This window comes from Penicillium diatomitis, assembly GCF_028827545.1.
Source record: "Penicillium diatomitis strain IBT 30728 chromosome Unknown utg000017l_segment0_segment0, whole genome shotgun sequence".
NCBI classification, from domain to species: Eukaryota; Fungi; Ascomycota; class Eurotiomycetes; order Eurotiales; family Aspergillaceae; genus Penicillium; species Penicillium diatomitis.
In genome coordinates this window covers 295,215-314,618 of record NW_026623190.1, presented here as the reverse complement: position 1 = coordinate 314,618, position 19,404 = coordinate 295,215, and the positions used below count along the sequence as shown (strand labels likewise).

Genomic DNA, 19,404 nt, shown 5'->3' with positions numbered 1-19,404 from the left:
GGCACTACTGGAGGAGTCAAGATCCTTCGATCCGCCTCGCGGGGAAGTTTCCGACCCGTCGGCGTCGCTCAAGTCACATGATCACAGAGGACTTGGTCAGATCCTGACGACAGAAATTACATTTATACGCATTACATCTTACAATACTGAATACGCAATACCCCGTGATAATACTGTACTGGGAAACATACCTATCTTACAGACAATGACCGTAGAATCTCATGATAAGTAATGACTTTGATGAGTGATGACTCTCATGAGGGACGGTGAATGTCCCAGTCCAGCGCTCACCGGCCCTAGAGTATCCCCCAGGACGGTCAACGGACACACCAGCCCGGAGATACGCCACTGTCTCAGATTCAACATGCAGGGGAGAGCAGAGACGCGGAGGTGCGGGAGACTAGACTAGACTCTCTTTTGCCAATTCTGGAGTACAACTGCAAACTACAGTACAGAGGACAGACTGGTGGTACAGACTACAGAGTACAGACTGAGGATGATGCTGCATTTGGGCATATGGATGGGGAAAGGGTCAGGGGATCGAACAGGAAAAGGTGGTTGACTAGAGACTAGGGAGTCGGACTCGGGACTAGACCTACCCTAATCAATCAGATAGGCGTACATCCAGCGTGAGCGACGCGACTGTGCTTGGATCTTCTTTAGATCTGAAAATACACCATCTTATCCACATCGCGTGTTTGATCGTCTCCCTTGAGACTTCAGAAAGGGGCTTGGAGAGTCCACTTTCATCTACCGCATCATCGCTGCCGTGAAGGTCGTTCGCTCCATGCGTTTCATCTCTTTTGTCAAGCATATTCGACTCGATCCCATATCTTACAGGCTTACACGGGACATCCATCCCGCATATTCAAGAATCAAGATACATTTCTCAAGCGAGGGGGTCAAGCTGTCTCAAGTCGGGTCGCACAAGTGCCGAGCGCGGGCTTGTCAGATCCAGGACAGGACACGGTCTAGTTCTACAATCAACTGGATTCGGTGTGTTGACCTACACCTCCTTCTGGATGTTGGGTTCCTGGTTCATGCGCTGCTGTCGCTGCATGTATCAGTCATTACGTGATTACTGCAGAACAGAACAGAACAGAACAGACCTCGTCGGCTGTTAGTATTCATTTCTCCCTAGAGTCCCTACTTCTCGTCTATCTCATGGGTCACTTTTTTTCAATAGCTGAATCTCCATCAGTATCCACCATAACAACCTTGCCAAACGGCACAGTAGATAAACATGGCCCATCATTCAATCTCGATTGGATTCTCTTCTGATCTCAGAAAATTACAACAGAAAAGTGGGAACCGGGCCCCGCGGGATCCTGTGGGGTATAAAGTTGTTCGTGGCAGACTTTCGAAACAAGGAAGAAGCCCCATGGAAACTGAACGAGAGCGGCACCAGCGTCTCACATGCGACGGAGCAAGACAGTCAACAGGGGGTGGGGATGAAGCTTTGAAGGTATTTGCGGCAGGGAATACTTAGCATGTACTGTACATCTGTACATAGTACATACTAAGCACGATTCGATTATATTAATGTCCTACTAACTACACTGATAGACTCCCAATTGACATAATTGACATAATTGACATAATTGACATAATTGACATAATTGACATAATTGACATAATTGACATAATTGACATAATTGACATAATTGACATAATTGACATAATTGACATTAGGTCGAGGTGTTGAAGACTCGTAGTCTGCGTCAAAGAAATAAGCACTATACCTGGGTTACGCTCGCATTGTTCGTTGGGTACATGATGTGGTGACGGTGGTCGGACAACCACACTCAACACGGTCTGGCGGGACTATGGTCTAACAAGCGTAAACAATACTAAGATAGTAAGCACGTACAGTAGTCGCCATGAGACCATCCCACTCCACGCGTGTCACGCGGCAAGGATGCATCTACATTTAGCTCTGCACGGACGCAGTCTGATCGGGCGCAAATGCTTGATGGGTCTTCCGCGTCGCCGGCCTCCTATATCCAGGTGATGTCGGTTGTTTGCCACGGGAGCGTCGGGGGAATGGACGGGCTTGGATCGGGGCGCATTATTGTATTTTGAAATGCCTGGGTACGAGCCAAAGGGGGCCGAGAAAGATATGGGAAAGGGGATGGATAAGGGGAAGGGAGGCAGGCGGAAGCTGAGCTGATAGGATGTCGGATTCGCTGGATGTTGATGAGTCTGGGTTCAATTGATGGCAGTGTGGGTACGTGGTATCATTTCAGTCACCGTTGTGGTGCTTGTAAGCTCACGATACTAGCATCACTTATTCGGCTGATTCCAATCCGTGCAATCCCATGAGATGGCTGGGCTTGGAACTGACTGATCTCCCATCAGCGTGTCACTTTTCAAAATCCAATGTGAATCCAATCATCCTGATTGCCGTATCAAATCATCAAACTTGAAGTAAGCTCATTTCCTAGCGTGTGTGCAGATATAAAAGACTGTCATCACAAGGCTTGTCCCGATTGCATTATTTTGATATGAACGCAAGGCCTGGTTGTCCACATCGCACAGGTGACTTGTGTCCGTATCATGCGTTCGTAATGGCAAAGTCCCCCTCCTAATGTAAAGATTGCTAAAGCGCATCTCATTCATCAGTCTTGTCTACTACCTCCCTCAATGGCGCTTCCTAACCTTGAGATTGACTAACCTCGATGGCTCCGCCAGATTGGAACGGATACACTGCTCCCTGAAGGCTCTCTTACCGTAACCTAAGGCGAGCAATCTACAAGACCGTTTGAGGTTCGGACGATACATTCTATCAGACCCCCTGAACTATATAACACTTCTAATGAGATTCAGACGATGCTCATGGAAGGCTGCATCTGCAATGCTCGGATTTGTGTTCATCTCATACCTTGCCTCTCAAGTTCTACTTGGATTTTGGAGTAAAACACTGCATCAACTGCGCCAAATTACCAAAATTCGACCGGAAACTTGTTTCATCAAACCAAGACGCATTTTCTCCTTCTATAGCGAAGTCATGAGCCACCGACTCTGATGATAGCTATATGGCCTTCTAGCCAGATATTTGTTCCCGACTCCCACTGTGGACATTGCGATTAAAAGTGCAACCCTGCGTGAGACGGAAGTAGACCCGTGGACTTGAAAATGATCACAAGTCAAGCAAGCTTCAGGAACCAAGACTTTGACCGAGGATGTCTTCCTCGAAGATGGATACATTTCATAAGAACAGATGTATAGGAGCAAGTGGGCTCTTTTTTCGAAACGAAAATTTGAAAATACATATTCTCGGTTACGCAATGCTTCCAGCTCTGAGAAGTTTACCCCGAGGTTGCACTTGAGATGGATGGCTCATGTCCAAACTCCCAAGAGCAATTGAGTTTAGACATATGCAGGTGGCTGTCAAGTCATTTCTTATTGCTCATTGTCGGGAAAAGCAAACCTAATTCTCCCCGTCAGCATGCAACATGACATTCAAAGCGCCAAGCAATTGCGCAACGCCTCGAAGCCCGTGCCGAGCCGATTTGCACGTGGATATGCACCTCGAACCACCAGTCCCAGAGCTGATGACGAACGTGTTGAATGTAAGAGCCATACAGATAGCCGAGCTTTCCGACCTCACCGTCTTCATCTTAATTCGATGACTACAGGCTTTCATGTGGCTGACTCTGCCCGACGTGCGCACGCGTCTTGTACCACAATAGGCCTGGGATACTACCGAACATGCTCGGTGCTCAATGCAACGAGAGGGCCACGGTTGGCATTGGCAAAGGTAAAAGGCCATCCTTGTAAGCTGTAGCCTCCCGTTGCTCGCTTACCACATGCAGTACAACCTTGAGCTATGGACTCCTTCAAAAAATGTAAGCAAGCCCTCTTCGAGTCTTCGACAGACCACTTACCAAAAACAGAAGGCGGGAAAGTACTGGAAATACTACTACTCCCGGACAATCTGACAGACTGACGCAGCCAAGCCCTAACACGCCCCGTGGCCACTGTCCAAGCGCAGGAAAATTCTTCCAAGTCATCGTGAGAGCGCCGATAACGGCTCAGCCGCTGCGAGCTGATGGCGAGGTGACGCATAGTGGGATTTGAGAGACCGTGATTAGCCCATAGACCCGACTGATGACTCCCGTGGGTGTCTCCGGCGGTACTCGACAATCAGCGTACTCAGTACTGTAAGCATCTTGAACACCTGTGGGCTGGAACGGGCATTTCTGGACTTGGAGTCGGGCGCTTTCACGGGTCGCTCGCTTACTCGCGTTCTAGTGTGACTGTGATGGAACAGACATAGGCTTATGAGCTATGGAGGTAGGCACTGAGGCATTCTCCAGATCATTCGGGCCCGAGATGGAAAAAGCGCCCCCAAAGGTGGCCACTTTCAAGGAGTTGCATTGTATAATCCTTCAAGCTTCAAGAAACCTGAGCAGAGCGCAGAATCCGAATCTCGCAATTTGTTCTTGCATTGCATCGTATTGTTTATCATTGCTTTGCAGGCGACTCGTTAAGACCACCGATAATCCTGCTTCCTTCCCTCAAGAAGGACACAGTCCAGGATTGGTCATGATTCTCAACCCCCATTGATCCCTTCTCTGCAGTCCTCTCTACTTCAAGCTCACTTTCAGTTCCGACAGCTCTCGCTTCCCTCCCGTCCTCCGACCTTCCACCACATTCTAGCCTGACATTCCCTGCGCAATATGCTGATGTGCTCGAGCCTCACCCCAAGTCGCAGGTACCGCCCCAGCCCATGCAACCCAAGCAACCCAGCTAGACTAGCTAAAGACACTTCCACACTAAACACTACCAGACTAGATCCCCAGCCTTCTCATCCAAACAGCGCCAGGCAATCCATCATCCATCGAACCCATCCGCCAGGGGTCGGAAATTAAACGACTCCCGAATCGGACACGCCTGGGGGGTCTTGGCTCTGATGCGGCTGTGTTTCTAGCTTGCCACGGTGCAATGCTGAATGGTCTGCAGGTCCAGGCCCTCGAGGCCTTCTTTGCTTTTCATGCCACAAGAGTGAGGGGCCGAGGTGATAGTCACAAGCTGCTGGGATCATGGAAAGTTCGAGGCGAGGGTGGATTGTCCTGGGAAGCGATTGACTGTTTCTATGGCTGACGGCGGGCTACAGGCTGGTGCATTCTTCCGTGTCTGCTTCTCGCTTGAGGACAAGCTGGTTGCATTGCGAGGTCTGTGCTGTCAAGTGGACTATATCTTGAGGGTGAAAAAGGGTCTGGTAGGATGGGACTGCTACGGCAGTGAGTGAGTGGAGGTAGAACACCGATAGGGACCTCGGGTGTTGAGTGTCGACAATGCGATGGTTTTCGAAATACTTGCCACGAAATTGAAATTGAAATTGAAACTGAAAGTGGTCATTGCATCCGAGCTGCATTCACCTTCTGTGAATGCACGTCCCGCGGGCTATCGATGCAAAGCCAATAAAAGCCCGGTAAATAATGGAAGTTGTCAACAAGACAAGCACCGGTATTGCCCAAGGAGACTCGCGATCAGTAAATCTTCGATTTTTATGATACTTAGCCAGATATGCGGTCTTCACGTACACAGTATGTTGAGAATGTGGTCACGTACAATAGGTAGTAATTACTAAGTACACCTCATATTATCACCATGTCAACGATCAACATACACATCGCCTAATCTCGGCTCCTGTTGGCAGTCTTCCACCGATGGTTCCCTCGCGCAGGAGCAAAGTACACCATAGCAACGCGACGCCCAACAGGCCGCCAAATCAGCGTCGTGGCAAAAAAGTCAGAATCTGTGTTTCGGGAGTAGCACTAGGGAGTTGAAATAATACAGTAGAAAGAGGAAGCAACTCAGATAAGGACGTTCATTGTGGCATGCAGGGGGGAAGAGAGTAACGAAGATCCCGAATGCTTGGGAAAGATCAAATAGTTGTCCTGTGTCAAACGCCCATAAATATGTAAAAAGAACACCAGTAGAATTGAAAAAAAACACCCGCCATAGAAGACGGTGATTCAGAGTATGCGACAAGGTATCGGAATGTAAGCAGAACAGAGGGCGTCCGGAGCACTGTCGTCGTGAGTAGACTCTGTCCGTCATGGACACTACACAGTGGCAACCGTCCACTGGGGGCGCAAAAAGGTACGTTGAATCGCACATCTTCGTCCTTACTCGTCTTGCATGGTCGTATCGCCAAAGAGCTCATCGTCATCTCCCTCACCAGCAGCTGGAGAAGCAACAGAAATGCCATTCGCAGGGGAGGCGACCTGTGCGGTATCGCCTCCTGCCTCCTGCTCATCCTCTTCGTCTTCATCATCCTCAATTCGAAGAGCGGCCTTGCCTCGTCGACGTGGAGCCGCATTGTCTTGCTGCTCTTCATCGTTGTTCTCTTCATTGTCATCATCCTCAAACAGTCCCGCGACGTCATCGTCATCGTTGTTCGCAGGCGAACCCGATCCTCCTCGGGCTTCATCTCCTGCACCTTCTTCGTCCGAGTCATCCGAGTCAACAACCATCTCGGAACTCTTGTACTTGCTATTGGCTTTCGCCGTCGCCGCGCTACGTCGTTCCAACCGACGCTTCTTCTTGGGCGCCGCGTCCCCTTCACTTCGACCACCGGCATCGCTATCGTCGCGACCACCGAGATCCTCATCATCAGCAGCCACAAAGTCATCCTTCTTCTTGCGCTTGCTGCTCTTCTTCTTGCGCTTGACTCGTTCACCATCGCTGCCCTCGGTCAGTTCGGCCTCTTCGCGGGCACGTTCACGCTCAGCGCGCTCCACAGCATGACGTTGAAGCTCCTCAATCATCTGGGCGCGTTCAGCAGCAAGCTTGCGTTTGCGCTCAGCTTCAATTTCTTGCGCTTGACGCACTTGTTCCTCACGGGCGGCAATGGCCTTAGCTCGAGCTTCACGGGCTTCGCGCAACTTGGTGGCGTTCTTCTCTTCGTACTCCTTCTGGCTTTGAAGGGCACGCTCCAATTGCTTCGCAATGGTACGACCCATGTTGGCACGTTGCTCGAGAGCACTGGCTGGGTAAGGGGGATGCTTCTCCTTGGAGAGGCGATCGAAGGTCTCAATGGCCTCTTTGAGACCTTCGGCGGCTTCTTCGACATCTTGAACCGACTTTTGATGCGGTTGGAGAGTGTATGAAAGTTGAGCAATTTGGTTCTGTACGTAGGCGACATTGAATTGGCAGTGTGGAGCCTCCGGAGACACAGCGCGTGCGCGTTGGGCATAGTCCAGTGCCGTCTTCATGGCTTGGAGACTGGTTTCGTGCTTAGCTTTGAGCTGCCAGACACGACCGAGACAGGCGAGGATCTGGACATCGCGGGCGCGGTCTTTGTTGAGGGCAGCTTCATAATGCTCGATTGAGCGGGAGTACTGGCGTAACTCGGCGTAGACGTGACCCAGGTTGAGGTAGACACTGGGATCCTGAACCGTATCGCGGACTCGGGTGAGAATTTGCAATGCATTACTGTGATCTTTCTTGTCGTCGATCAAGGCGATGGCAATACCCTGAGCTGCGTAAGCGTTCTGGGGATCCAGCTGCAACGCCTTGTCGAAGAACTCCACTGCACGTTGATACATTTTACGACGCTTTTCTTTGTCCTGCTCGGTATCGCGGCGCATGTCTCGAGCCACTTGCAGATGAACATTGCCCATTCCAGTCAGCGCATAGCAGTCGTGCTTGTCATGATATTGCAGCGTGTGCTTGTAGTGGCGCTGCTCAGCATCTTCGTTGACATTGGACGTTCGCTTCTTCGACCTGCTAAGATACCAACCGAAGAGGGCTCGAACTTCCAAATTCGTCGACTCGGTCTCGTAAAGCTTAGCAATCCTCTTGGGGCCCTCGTCAGTAGGGTCGTGACACAAAGCAATGTAAGTCAGACGGGCATTGGCTTCGGTGTATCCACTGTGACGCTCGAGGACGCCCTCGTAGACCTTCTTAGCCTCGTCTCTCATGTCAGCTGCCTCGTACGTTCGGCCAAGATTGTAGCTGATTGTTGTCAGGAGAGCGTCGTGGTCGGCCCCGTTATCCTGCTCGGATGATTTCACGCAAGCGTTTAAAGCCGCCTGAAACATGCCACGCGCCAAGGCAATCTTTTCGCCCAGATACAAAAAGCATCCCATGTTGTTGAGAAGCTGCGGCGGCAAAAACTCCCGCAGAGCGGCCTTGAGCTGCTCAGCATCCTCACCCTCCGGTCGCTCGTCATCGGGAATGACCGAAAGCTGGAGTTCTTCCAGCTGCGCCAGGCACTGCATGCTCTTCTCGGGCGCCGAGCTTTCGTAAAGTCGAGCGAGATAGACCAGGACGGATTCTTCCCGAGTGAGCACCTGCTTCTCGTCCTTCCACATGGACCGCACAGCCTCAAACATCGTAATGGCGCGCTGGCGCTCAGCAGATTTGTCTTCCTTGCTGCCAGCAGCGAAAACTTCCTCTGCAAGAAGAGCACCCAGTAAGGTCATCGTCTCGGCGGTCTTGGCGGACTGCACAATCTTCTCCAGCCGGAACTTGGCACCTTCAAGATCATTGTTAGTGATCTGCATCTGAATAGCGCCAAATTTAGCCGGAAGATAGCCATGATCGCCACCACCACGAGCCTGATCAGACCGGTTGTAGTACTCCGTCGCGCGAGCCACATCTCCCTCATGGTGAGACTTGCGAGCAAGCAAGTACCATCCATCACTGGCGATTGGCATGACGTCTGTTTTTTCAATGGCTCTGCGAGCCAGAGTCTCAACGGACGGATAAGCCTGATTGACGAGAAGATAGTCACCGAGCAGGGTGCATGTCATGGGATACTCCTTGTCCAATTTGAACGCTTTCTGCGCGTACTTGGCCGCGGCCGCTCTGTACACAGCCCCAAACTTTGGGTCCAACAGACTCTGACGCGCAGTCACGCGGAAATGGTAAACTGCCAGAAGGACGTTCGCGGCTTTTGAATTGGGGTTCTATCAGATTCGGCAACAGTGGTTAGCAAGGATCTTTGAGGATTAAAGACTGATTTGAGGACGGTCTTGACGTACCAGAGACAGAGCACGCTCCCACGCAGCTTTGGCCTGCTCTTGAAAGTTCAGCTGCCACAAGCAGCATCCCAGACCAATTCTGGGATCTGGATCCGTCAGATTTGGCATCATCTTCAAGACCTGCTGGTAAGCGACCAAAGCATCTTGGTACCGTCCCAGCATGTACAGTGCACGCGCACGGCCCATAATTGCCATGACATTGCGACCACCGAATGCCTTGGATGATTCCTCAAAACATTTCAGAGCCTGACGCAACGTTTCGACACGATCCGAGTTATCAATTGTGCCGGGGCGCGCAGAACGGGGTGGGTGTAATGAGGCGCGCAGAAGACAGAGAACACCTCGGGCCAAGAACAGTGGGGGATACGCTGGGTTCAGGCGCGAAGCCTCATTCAAGGTCGACGTAGCCTGTTGCAGGTAGTAATCCTTCGTCTTGGCCTCAGTGTACAGCTCGCCTTCAGGAGCCACCCGTGGCGCCTGGCGACTCTTCAGCATCAGCAACCAGCAGATCCAGCCGAGCAAGCCAAGCTTCTCCTTTGTGGCGCCATGAGCGACGGAAGCGAGACCCTTTTGTAAGATGTCGAGGGCATGGTCGAGTTGTCTTCGTTTGGCGTAGGCCAGGGCAATGATGACCCAGAAATTCTTTGCGGCGCGTTCGTTCTCAAGTAGTGTACACAGTTCAGTGGGATCCTCTGGTAGATCTAGAAGGCTGACTTCGACTTCGCTGTCGAAGCTCGAAGCTGGGATGTCGATAGCATCAGGAATGTCGGAGAAGCGAGCGGCCGAGGTCGTCGCTATGTCGCCATTAGTGCCATTGGTGCGGCCATTCTGGAGAGGCGCCATAATTTTCGAATAATAGCAAGTGAGTGAGTGAAGTAGGAGAGGGATAGTGAGAGGGGGAGAAATTGGAGGGAAAGAAAACTGGCGAGTAAGGTTGTCGGCGTCGGTGGTCTCGCCTTTTCAAGGATGCGGAAATGCAATGAAGAGGGTTAGAGAGTGATGTGGGAGGGGTTTGCCTGCTGGATCATTGTAAACAAATACGCCGTCCAGGATAATTCGATTGGGTCGAGAGATGGCGTTTTGCGCCAGTGCACTGGTTGCCTGTCGTGCAAGTTGTCAATGTCAACGCGCAGTTTATCGGAGGAGCTTATTCCCAAGGCACAAGTCACGTGGTTTTCTTTCGGGGAACAATCCTATGCAGCAAACAAAGGCACGTTTAGTAATCGTGTGACGGCCTGTAAGAAAAGCCAAATACTAGAGCAGATGCACTCATTAGCGAAGACTTACAGCGATTCTTTCAATGTTGTTTTATGTAATATTGAATAATATTTGACGCTGCAGCATATATCGTCGCATGCGCAGCGCAATTGAAGCTAAGTACTAGGTAATAGGTATAGAAAAGCTGCATTATGTCATTCCACTTGCGGACCGCTCCCCGTCTCGCTGGGGACGATGCCCATGCCACGCTCGTGTTAGGCTATAGAGGCAAATTGTAGCCTAGTTCTTCCAGCCGCCATCGTTCTATCATGTGTGTCATCAACAAACATTCGTAGTAGGAAATGGGGATTTTCCGCTTCGTCAAACTTGATCCAGTTCACATGAACATTCACGTAAACATAAATCGGCACAAAATGGCCAACCCTAGGAGAACCGCGAAAATCTGGATAATCTCTGTCCAGTGATGCAGTCGAACGTAAGACTCGACATAGCCGGTGGATGCAGCTACTTTTTGCGTCTCAGTCGCGCTCTTCGCTTCGATGGAACCCGCCAGTGCAGATGGGAATCGTCCGGTCTCGAAATATTGATTCATCAATTCGTCCTTTTCCGCCCATCGGGCGCGCAGCCATTCATCAAACCTTTTTTGGTCGTCAAGAGGGATATCGGCGACCGCAAAGCGTCTCCAGTGCATGTTCACGGACGTAGGAGCTCGTCCGCGGACGTAAGTAGACCGAAGGGTGAAGTATTTGTCGGGGTAGCTTCCCTTTCTGTATGTGTAAACCGGTGTTCATGTCAGCCATTCAAAGTCATCCAAGGTGCATCCCCTATTCAAGTTCGCCGAAGTCAGTGAACGTACGCTGGGCCTTCATAGGCAATTGTGCTATCGTAAACGTAGTCCACAGTTCCACGCAGCTGCTGCAGACAGAAGAACAATCCCGTCGAGCGAGGCAAGACCAGATGCTTTGTAAGGGGATAGCCTTGTTTACGGCCAAATTCGTCACTACGTCGCTTGGTGTTCAGGGACAGATTTGTTCCTTCTGGAAATATCAACAGCCACATCGGGTCAAACGAGGATTTGGTGGACTTCGAGCCAGAGAGCCGCGTCTTGAGCTTCTCCAGACGGTGTTGTAGACGAGGCTTATCGGACTCCCATTTGCGCGCCATGAAGATGAATCCATAGAACATCATACCCTGACCAACAATGGGGATGTGCTTGAGAGATTCCTTCAAGATGATGTAGATACGGCCATGCATGACATTGGTATAAGCAATCCACCACAGATAGATCCAGTCAGTATAGACCTGATGATTTGCGATCAGGACCAGACGCTCTGGAAACTGGGTCTGAAGCATCCCATCGGCTGACAGGTGGACCTGTCCCCGTACGCTCTCATCTCCGCTGACTCGGAACAATGTGGGACATCCGTATTGCGTCAATGCAGTTATGACGAGGCCAAAATTCTGCTTCGTGTAGGCCATATACGTATAGAACCATTCCTTCTTGACCAGGTATAAGGGTGCTCCAAGGAGCTGAGTCACGAAGATCACGACGCAGCAGCAGTTGAACCAGGCGGCCATTGCCAGGGTACGAGCAATCTGCATCGGAAAGCCATGTTTGAGGCGCGGCTCAGTCAAATTCATTGTCGATAGTTGCTGAGGTTCCATCGCATCCTGGCGGGGCACCGGCTTGCGCTGGCGGGTCTCGACTGTATTCATGACCGGATGAAGATGGCAGCGCGGGTGTTGTCACTGCTGGTATCGTGCTCGTGGGAGGAAGATGGTCTTCGAACTGGGTATTGAGGACAGTCAGTCTGGCTGTCAGCAGCTGGTGGAGAGCTAGGGAGCAACTCCACTGAGTCGCCAAAGGTTGTACACAACCACAACGTGTTGATTTGCGTCGGTGGTGGGCTGGGCGGGATGCGGCGGATGGGTCGGCGGAGCGGGCGGTGACACACTTCATGTGATCATCCGCGGTGATGATACAATCGTCTATCGTAGCGTCCAGTCAAGGATTACAGAATATTCGTCAAGGTGAGTTATGCTGTGTGTCGGAGGCGCCTGGCCGTTTGTCCTTATGTCTTCTCCACGAGTGTTGGGACCGTCGGGTCATCTGATTGGGACAAGCTGGGCTCAATCGTCGACCTCGTGCATGATGATGTTGATCGTCGCCAGAAAGCCCAGACAGAACGTCAGTGTGGAAAGCTCCCAGTGGGGCTTTGGGGCACGCGCCTCAACTGTGCCCGTCCGCGATTCAGCCGCATGATGCAGTTCTGTAAGTGGCACAGCACTGCGGGCCTCGCAGTGCCAGCCAGAGCGACCTGTTGGGCCGCATCCGAGGTAGAACACGGCGACAACTTGGGCTTTCCGTACCCAACAATCTATTCGAATATGTTCCCAATAGAAGGGAGACCATCGTTCCCAGGTCCATTTGAAAATGTGCCATCCTTCAAGAAGGGCGGTAATTAAGTCTAGCCTGGAGATCGGCCACTGCCGAATGAGCCTCTGGCGCCCGATCGTGGCATCGCCTTAGCTCCATTACTAGCTTCTTCCATTCCGTGGTCCCCAACGCTCGGGTGCGCTTAATCTCCCTCGCTTTGGGCGCTTGTATAGTTGTACCTGTGTACCTATACTAATCGATGTCTCACCATGAAAATGACCGATCACCCATGTGCAACAAGAAGCGAGTTTCATCTACGCATAAGCACGAGATAGCACCCTTGCACCTGACAAAACCATCTTCCGTGAGGCTGATGGCTATGGCTACGCACGTTCAAGGCAAGTTGTGACGGTCTGAGCGTCCTACGAACTCGTCGCATTGAATCTACTCGACTTTACATGAGCGCATGATGCCGCTGGACTACTGCTCATGTGCTGAGATAGCAGTGAAGATTGCTTATTGCTGGAAGGGGTTTGATCCCTTGGCGGGTCGCATAAGAAGCCTGTTTCGCTTCAATAACATTCTTCAAGGCACATGACTTGATGCCCTCGTTCGGCCATGTTGCCGCGGGAGGATTTAAGCTTTACCATCGATCGTCACACTAGTTTTCAGAAAATCCTCCGAGCTGATGTGTCCAGGCGTACACTACGGGATCAAGTATGCATACCGCATCAACTGTCCAAGTATAGGCTCTACTACCGATTTGCTTTCGCGACTGCCGAGCCTTCCGAGTCAGCCAGCTTCTGTTGGAGATGTCCTAGGTAGGTCTGACTTCCAGATTTGTCTGTGCGTCCCATGGTAGAGCAGAATGGCAATTGTGATCAAAGGTTCATGGCATGTATACACCCAACCTCTCGGTAAAGGAAAGATATACGAGTCCTGAGGTAGATGAGAGCTGCGTACTGCATACATTGATGGTAGTACTTACTGAGTATCAATAGCCTATTTAACAAATGATAATGTCGCTAGCCTCTTTCGCTGATGCCCAACGGCCAGGTCAGCCAGGCTGGAACCCAGAACTGATACCTAGTTGAGATATGGCGACCTGAGAAAGCACACTAGACACTTTTCAAAGTGAAAATATATCCACTGATCCAGTACCTGAGATGATGCATTTTTTAACATAGGATTATATAGGTAGGGCAGGTTGTGTCACGAATATCGATTCTTTCCACATGGCCCCCGGTCAAGTCGTGATCGGATCGCACAGCTAGCCGACTGTCATGGCGGCCTCATCGTGATCACTGACATAGATCCATGACAGGAACAAGTCCGTCTGTCCTGTTTTGCAATAACCGCAGGATTCCTTCAGTTCTACCGGAGCTCTATGTTTGGGAATCTGAGAAATCGACGTTCTAGAAACCTTGATTGACCCATGGATCTCGTGAACCCCCCTCCCCCCTTTCGCGATCTCCACAGATTCAGACGATCAGAGTGGGTGATTGGTAGCAAGATCGGGACCTCCCTTCGGAACCAGGCCCTCAAAGACAAGATGAAACCTAGACTGCCGACCAAGGCCAACGAAAACGGGTCAGGGGAGTGATTCAGTCAGGTTTGCGGCAGACGGAGGGGTGCTTTCAAACATGAATCAATGACCTGGATTGAAAATTGAGGTTGAAGCTTGAGACGATCCACACCCCAGGGGTTAGCGAGTGGTGGTGGAACGCGGCGACGCAGACCTGAGCTTAGCATGGCAGAGAGCAAATGCTTTGGAAAGACCACTAGAACTGCTGGTTACTCGAGGAAGCCCAAGTTTGGCCCAATTCTTTGTCACAATTCGGAGCTATGTAGATATTCACTCTATAGTGGAAATGATCTACATAGGAAGGGATGTTGGTCCAAACTGAGAGGACGTGATATTCCACTTTACTTCGGGCGTGGCCTCGTGCGGAGTGTACCTCGGTCGATGGTCCCTTCAACCTTCCTGCCAGGTACATGCTACATCTTTGAGCATGGGTCTTGGGCCCGAGGCCCTGTATGTGAGTGTGGCTTGCGTGGTACACACTACACGAGGTGTACACACAACATAGCCGTCATTCAACCTCCGAGTAGTAGTACGTGTACCAGACACTCGAAGTTGTAGTCCTGTGACGGAGACTCAATAGTGTGATTCGAGCAGACAAACTGCTACTGGGAGTATTCAAGCGCGGTAAACCTATAACCAGTACCTCTTTGGATCCATGTTGTACACGGATGATCCCAGATTCTATACTAGTACTGGCATGCTCCTATCAATGGATGATACAAATGCTGAATAGTGTTGGACACCAGAGAAGAACAGATCTCCCTGACCGTAAACAACCAGTAGTACTGTAGAGTGTAGTAGTTGTGTAGCAAGTTTATTCTATGTATCGACTACCGAGTCTTCAGTGGTGCTGCCCCAAGCGGGGGATGTAGAGCTACAGTGCCCATCTACACGTCGTCAATGTACCCTTACCCGATCGGTCGTGTCAAAATGCCAGGGAGGGTGGCATTGTAGTACATTGCCAAGTCTGCAATCCTGGACACACAGACATGATATGAACAGGATAGACCAGACCTGTGGACGCGTTGATGTGCTCTTCTCTCTAGCGTTCTATCTGATCGCAACTCACTCGTCTTGTTCACATCCACTCCACGAGTCCACCCACACCAACAGTCCTCAATTACTGTACATGAGTGCTACTCCCTCAAATTATCAATTGTACCAATCTATGGAAGTACTACCGCTGTAGTAAGGTTCCTCCGCCCCCCTTTTTTGGCCGCCCTTCAATTAACGCCCCTCTCCACCCCCAGCTGAAACCCGTGATATCCCCTTCCATCCAACCCTGGCTCCGTTTCCCTCTCTTCCCTCTTGGGTTTCCATCTCTTTTTGTTCCTGTTACACAATCTTGCTTCACCCCAGCAAAGCAATCCTCGCACTGCGAGGACCGCTCTCACGCAAGGTTGGTGGCGTTTCTCCAAAACCCCCGTCTTTGCGCGCCCGCTGCCCCTCTCCCTGAACCCGAAAAAAAAAGAATCCACCCCCCCCCCCCCCCCCCGTGTTGAAGGCACCTAAACAGGTAAGCGACTTCCGCCCCGGTACTCCGCCCCTCCTCCGTCGGCCTGAAGTCTGGCCCAAACAGAATCCCCTGATGAAGCGCAAGCGCCCCTGTGTCCAATTCTAAGGACTCGGTCGCTTCATTGCTCTTTCTTGTCTCGACCTGGTCGGAATCCAAGAATCAGACAAAGCAAGCCACAGAGCTGACTTGTGTTGACTGATTGACGCAGCATCGATCTGTCGCTCCCTTCTGTCTTCGCTAGAGATCTCGGTGCCGATCATACTTCAGGGAGCCCGCCTCTCCGGAGATCGTGCCCTCTAGGTCACAGAAGATGGCCTCCTACGGCAAGTAAGTGACCAATCTAGGATCTCTCGCGTGTTCCTTCTCATCTGTCTCGAAGGGGCTGCCGCGTCCCCAACCGGTCGCTCGTGCTACTTCTGAGCATTCGTGCCTTGCACCGTGCGCCGAATGCTCAATCTCGACGACGAGGATGGGCATGATCGCTTTCTTTTTCCGCCCACCCTCCCATCTTCACTCAGCCTTCGACTAACTTGCCATTTTTTGCGGTTTTCCTCAGCGGTGCGATGTATACATCAGACCAATTCATGAACCCGGGGCCGGCCCCTCGACCCCCAACGGACCGTCCCAAGTTGAATCTCCCCGTGAACAACACCGCAACGTCCTTCAGTCAAATGTCTTTGAACTCGCCCATGACTCCCGGCATGAATGGCAACCTTTCGCTGTTCCCCAACACCAGCACGCCCACCTTGAATCGGTCCCAGACGGCAGGGAGTAGCAATCTGGTGGTCAAAGAAGGCTACGTGCGATGCAAGGAAGACAAGTTCCTGGCGACTTGGAATCAGCGATACCTTGTACTACGTGATCTCAAGATCGACTTCATGAAGAGTGAGACTGGCAAGGTCGTGCTGTCTTTTCCTCTGTCCACAGTCACCTCAGTTACTCGGTCCGAAGAGTCCAAGATGGCCTTTGAAGTCACGCGTCTCGCCAACCCCAAGGATGCGGCTAACAAGACGGCCATGATCACGCGCGATGTCGCCACAAAGACCATCACCTGTGAGGTCAAGACTGACGATGAGATCTATGAGTGGATTGACAAGATATATGAACGCTGCCCCGGCATGGGCGGAGTAAGCAACCCAACCAACTTCAGTCATCGCGTCCATGTCGGCTTCGATCCGCAAACCGGCGCTTTCGTCGGTCTGCCTCCTGAGTGGGAGAAGCTGTTGACAGCCTCTGCCATTACGAAAGAAGACTACAAGAAGAATCCTCAGGCGGTCATCGAGGTGCTGGAGTTCTACTCCGACATCAAGATGCGCGAGCAGAATCCCCAATACTTCGCGGGCATGAATGGCGCGGGAGGCGCACCACCCAAGCCTCTTGGCAGCAATGCCGTGGGCAATTCCATTGCTCCTCCTCGTCCCCCGCCTCCAGGCCCTATGCAGCGCTTGGACAGCGGCCAGTCAAAGTCGTCCATGGACAGTACCATGCGTTCGCAGACATCCTCACCCGCCCAGTCGGGTGGCGAGTCCGATCGCGCTGCTGAACAACAGCAACAGCTTGAACGTATCAAGCAGAAGGCGGATCAGGAGCGCCGCCGCGTTGAGGAGGAACAGCGCCGCAAAGAGGACGCTGCGTATAATGCGTCTATTCCTCAAACTCGGGTCCCGCTGGCTAAGCAGGAGCTTGGTGGCTATGGGAGCTCAGATGCGTCCATGAACAATCGCTATCAGCCAAGCCGCCCGGCTCCTCAGGCTCCTGGCGCTGGCGCTCGCGCTCCGGGTGTTCAGCCTTTAACGGCTCAGCGCCCGGCGCCGGCACCTCCCTCGCAGAGTCCCTACGGACAGAGTGCGTCTCGCACTCCTGCTGCTGGAGCCTCTCGCGGTGATGATGCCCAGAACGCGTCCAGCCGCTATGCGGCCAATGATCCTCGCGCACAGGCATCCACTCGCCAGCCCCAGTCCAACGGGACCAAAGGCCAGCAGGGACCTCCTCCCACCCGTCTTCCTGCCCCTGTCCAAGCTGTGAAGCCGCTTAACATTGCCAACAAGCAGGCTGCCCCCAAGCAGCAAGCCGTTCCTGATGGTGTTCGCCAGGCCGAGGCGGCTTTGACGAAGAAGCCCGAGGCGAGCAATAAGAAGGAAGTGCGCATGTCGGCCATGTCTGAAAACGAAGTCATGGATCGCCTGCGGTCGGTTGTCTCCAAGGACAACCCCAACGAGTCGTACAGCAAGCAGCGCAAGATTGGACAGGGTGCATCAGGCTCAGTGTATGTGGCTCGTGTCAAGGAGCACGCCACGTCACCTGTAGCACACGAGCTGTACCGGCAGTACGGACCTCGCTGCCAAGTGGCTATCAAGCAGATGGATCTGCGCAGTCAACCCCGAAAGGAGTTGATCGTAAACGAGATTATCGTGATGAAAGACAGCCAGCACGCCAACATTGTCAATTTTTTGGATTCTTTCTTGCAAGAGTCGAGCAATGAGCTGTGGGTCGTGATGGAATTCATGGAGGGCGGAGCGTTGACTGATGTGATTGATAATAACCCGGTCATCACCGAGAATCAGATTGCGACTATTTGCTTCGAGGTATGCGTTGACTTTTTCCTACATCGGTGTTTCCCCTCTCACCCTTTCCACCGACTTTGATTTAATTGAGTTTATACTGACATTCTCCGGCATAGACTTGTAAGGGGTTGGCCCACTTGCACAGCCAGAATATCATTCACCGTGACATCAAGAGTGACAACGTTCTGTTGGACCGTGTTGGCCACGTCAAGATCACCGATTTCGGCTTCTGTGCCAAATTGACCGAGTCAAAGAGCAAGCGTGCTACTATGGTCGGTACGCCTTACTGGATGGCACCAGAGGTGGTCAAGCAGAAGGAGTACGGACCCAAGGTTGATTGTTGGTCCCTTGGCATCATGGCCATTGAGATGATCGAGTCCGAACCTCCATACCTGAACGAGGAGCCCCTGAAGGCTCTGTATCTGATTGCCACCAACGGTACACCGCGTCTGAAAAAACCCGAGAAGCTCAGCAGGGAGCTCAAGTCCTTCTTGAGTGTCTGTCTTTGTGTAGATGTTCGCAGTCGCGCTACTGCCGATGAGTTGTTGGCTCACGAATTCCTCTCAACCGGCTGCAGCCTCGCCAGTCTTGCTGAGCTGCTGCGCTGGAAAAAGGCCAATGGTCAATAGATGAGACGAACACCTGGATATATAGCGCTTTTCACATTCATCAGCCTTGTCATATGCTTCCGCTTAACGTTGTTTCATTCTTCACTGGCGTCTGAAGCTTGATTCTTCACCTTTCGTCACTGCACAATTACTCATGTCGTCTTTCATACCCCTCTTCTGCCAAACTTTTCAAGTCACTCGAAATACCATGACCACTACTATCCATCATTAGCGGCAGCACTTTTGTTTTCGCCCTCACCCTTGTTCCGTCTACCTGTCTACGAAGTTGATTGACCACTTTGAGGATTTTGCTCTGCGCACATATGGGTTTGATTTTTAAAGGGCTGCGTTGATACAAAAAACATGTTGAACTTGCGTTCTTTCAACCTCCCCCTTCTCTCCCTCCCCTACACCTGCTCTCTAGTCTCTCCACCTGCTTAACGAAACGACATTTGTTTGACCCAACCAGTCACCTGTGTTTCATATCATACCTGAGCCTTTCTCATTTCTGATTGCTTAATCGATCAGATATCCAGT

At 51.7% G+C, this 19,404-nt stretch overlaps 3 protein-coding genes across 3 annotated transcripts; 1 reads left to right on the top strand and 2 right to left on the bottom strand.

Annotated features, from left to right (window-relative positions):
• Positions 1–6,137: 6,137 nt before the first annotated feature.
• On the bottom strand, positions 6,138–9,842 carry N7539_009451 (putative RNA polymerase II transcription elongation factor (Ctr9); the record flags this gene model as incomplete). The annotated part of the gene is made up of 2 exons (XM_056939046.1): positions 6,138–8,924; positions 9,000–9,842. The coding sequence occupies 2 exons, from the start codon at positions 9,840–9,842 to the stop codon at positions 6,138–6,140; spliced, it is 3,630 nt and encodes a 1,209-aa protein (XP_056785768.1).
• A 763-nt stretch (positions 9,843–10,605) lies between these two features.
• Positions 10,606–11,933, bottom strand: N7539_009450 (lysophospholipid acyltransferase family protein; the record flags this gene model as incomplete). The annotated part of the gene is made up of 2 exons (XM_056939045.1): positions 10,606–10,984; positions 11,074–11,933. 2 exons carry the CDS (start codon positions 11,931–11,933, stop codon positions 10,606–10,608), a joined length of 1,239 nt encoding a protein of 412 aa, XP_056785767.1.
• A 4,072-nt stretch (positions 11,934–16,005) lies between these two features.
• On the top strand, positions 16,006–18,888 carry N7539_009449 (serine/threonine protein kinase CLA4; the record flags this gene model as incomplete). The annotated part of the gene is made up of 3 exons (XM_056939044.1): positions 16,006–16,022; positions 16,252–18,280; positions 18,376–18,888. The coding sequence occupies 3 exons, from the start codon at positions 16,006–16,008 to the stop codon at positions 18,886–18,888; spliced, it is 2,559 nt and encodes an 852-aa protein (XP_056785766.1).
• Positions 18,889–19,404: the final 516 nt, after the last annotated feature.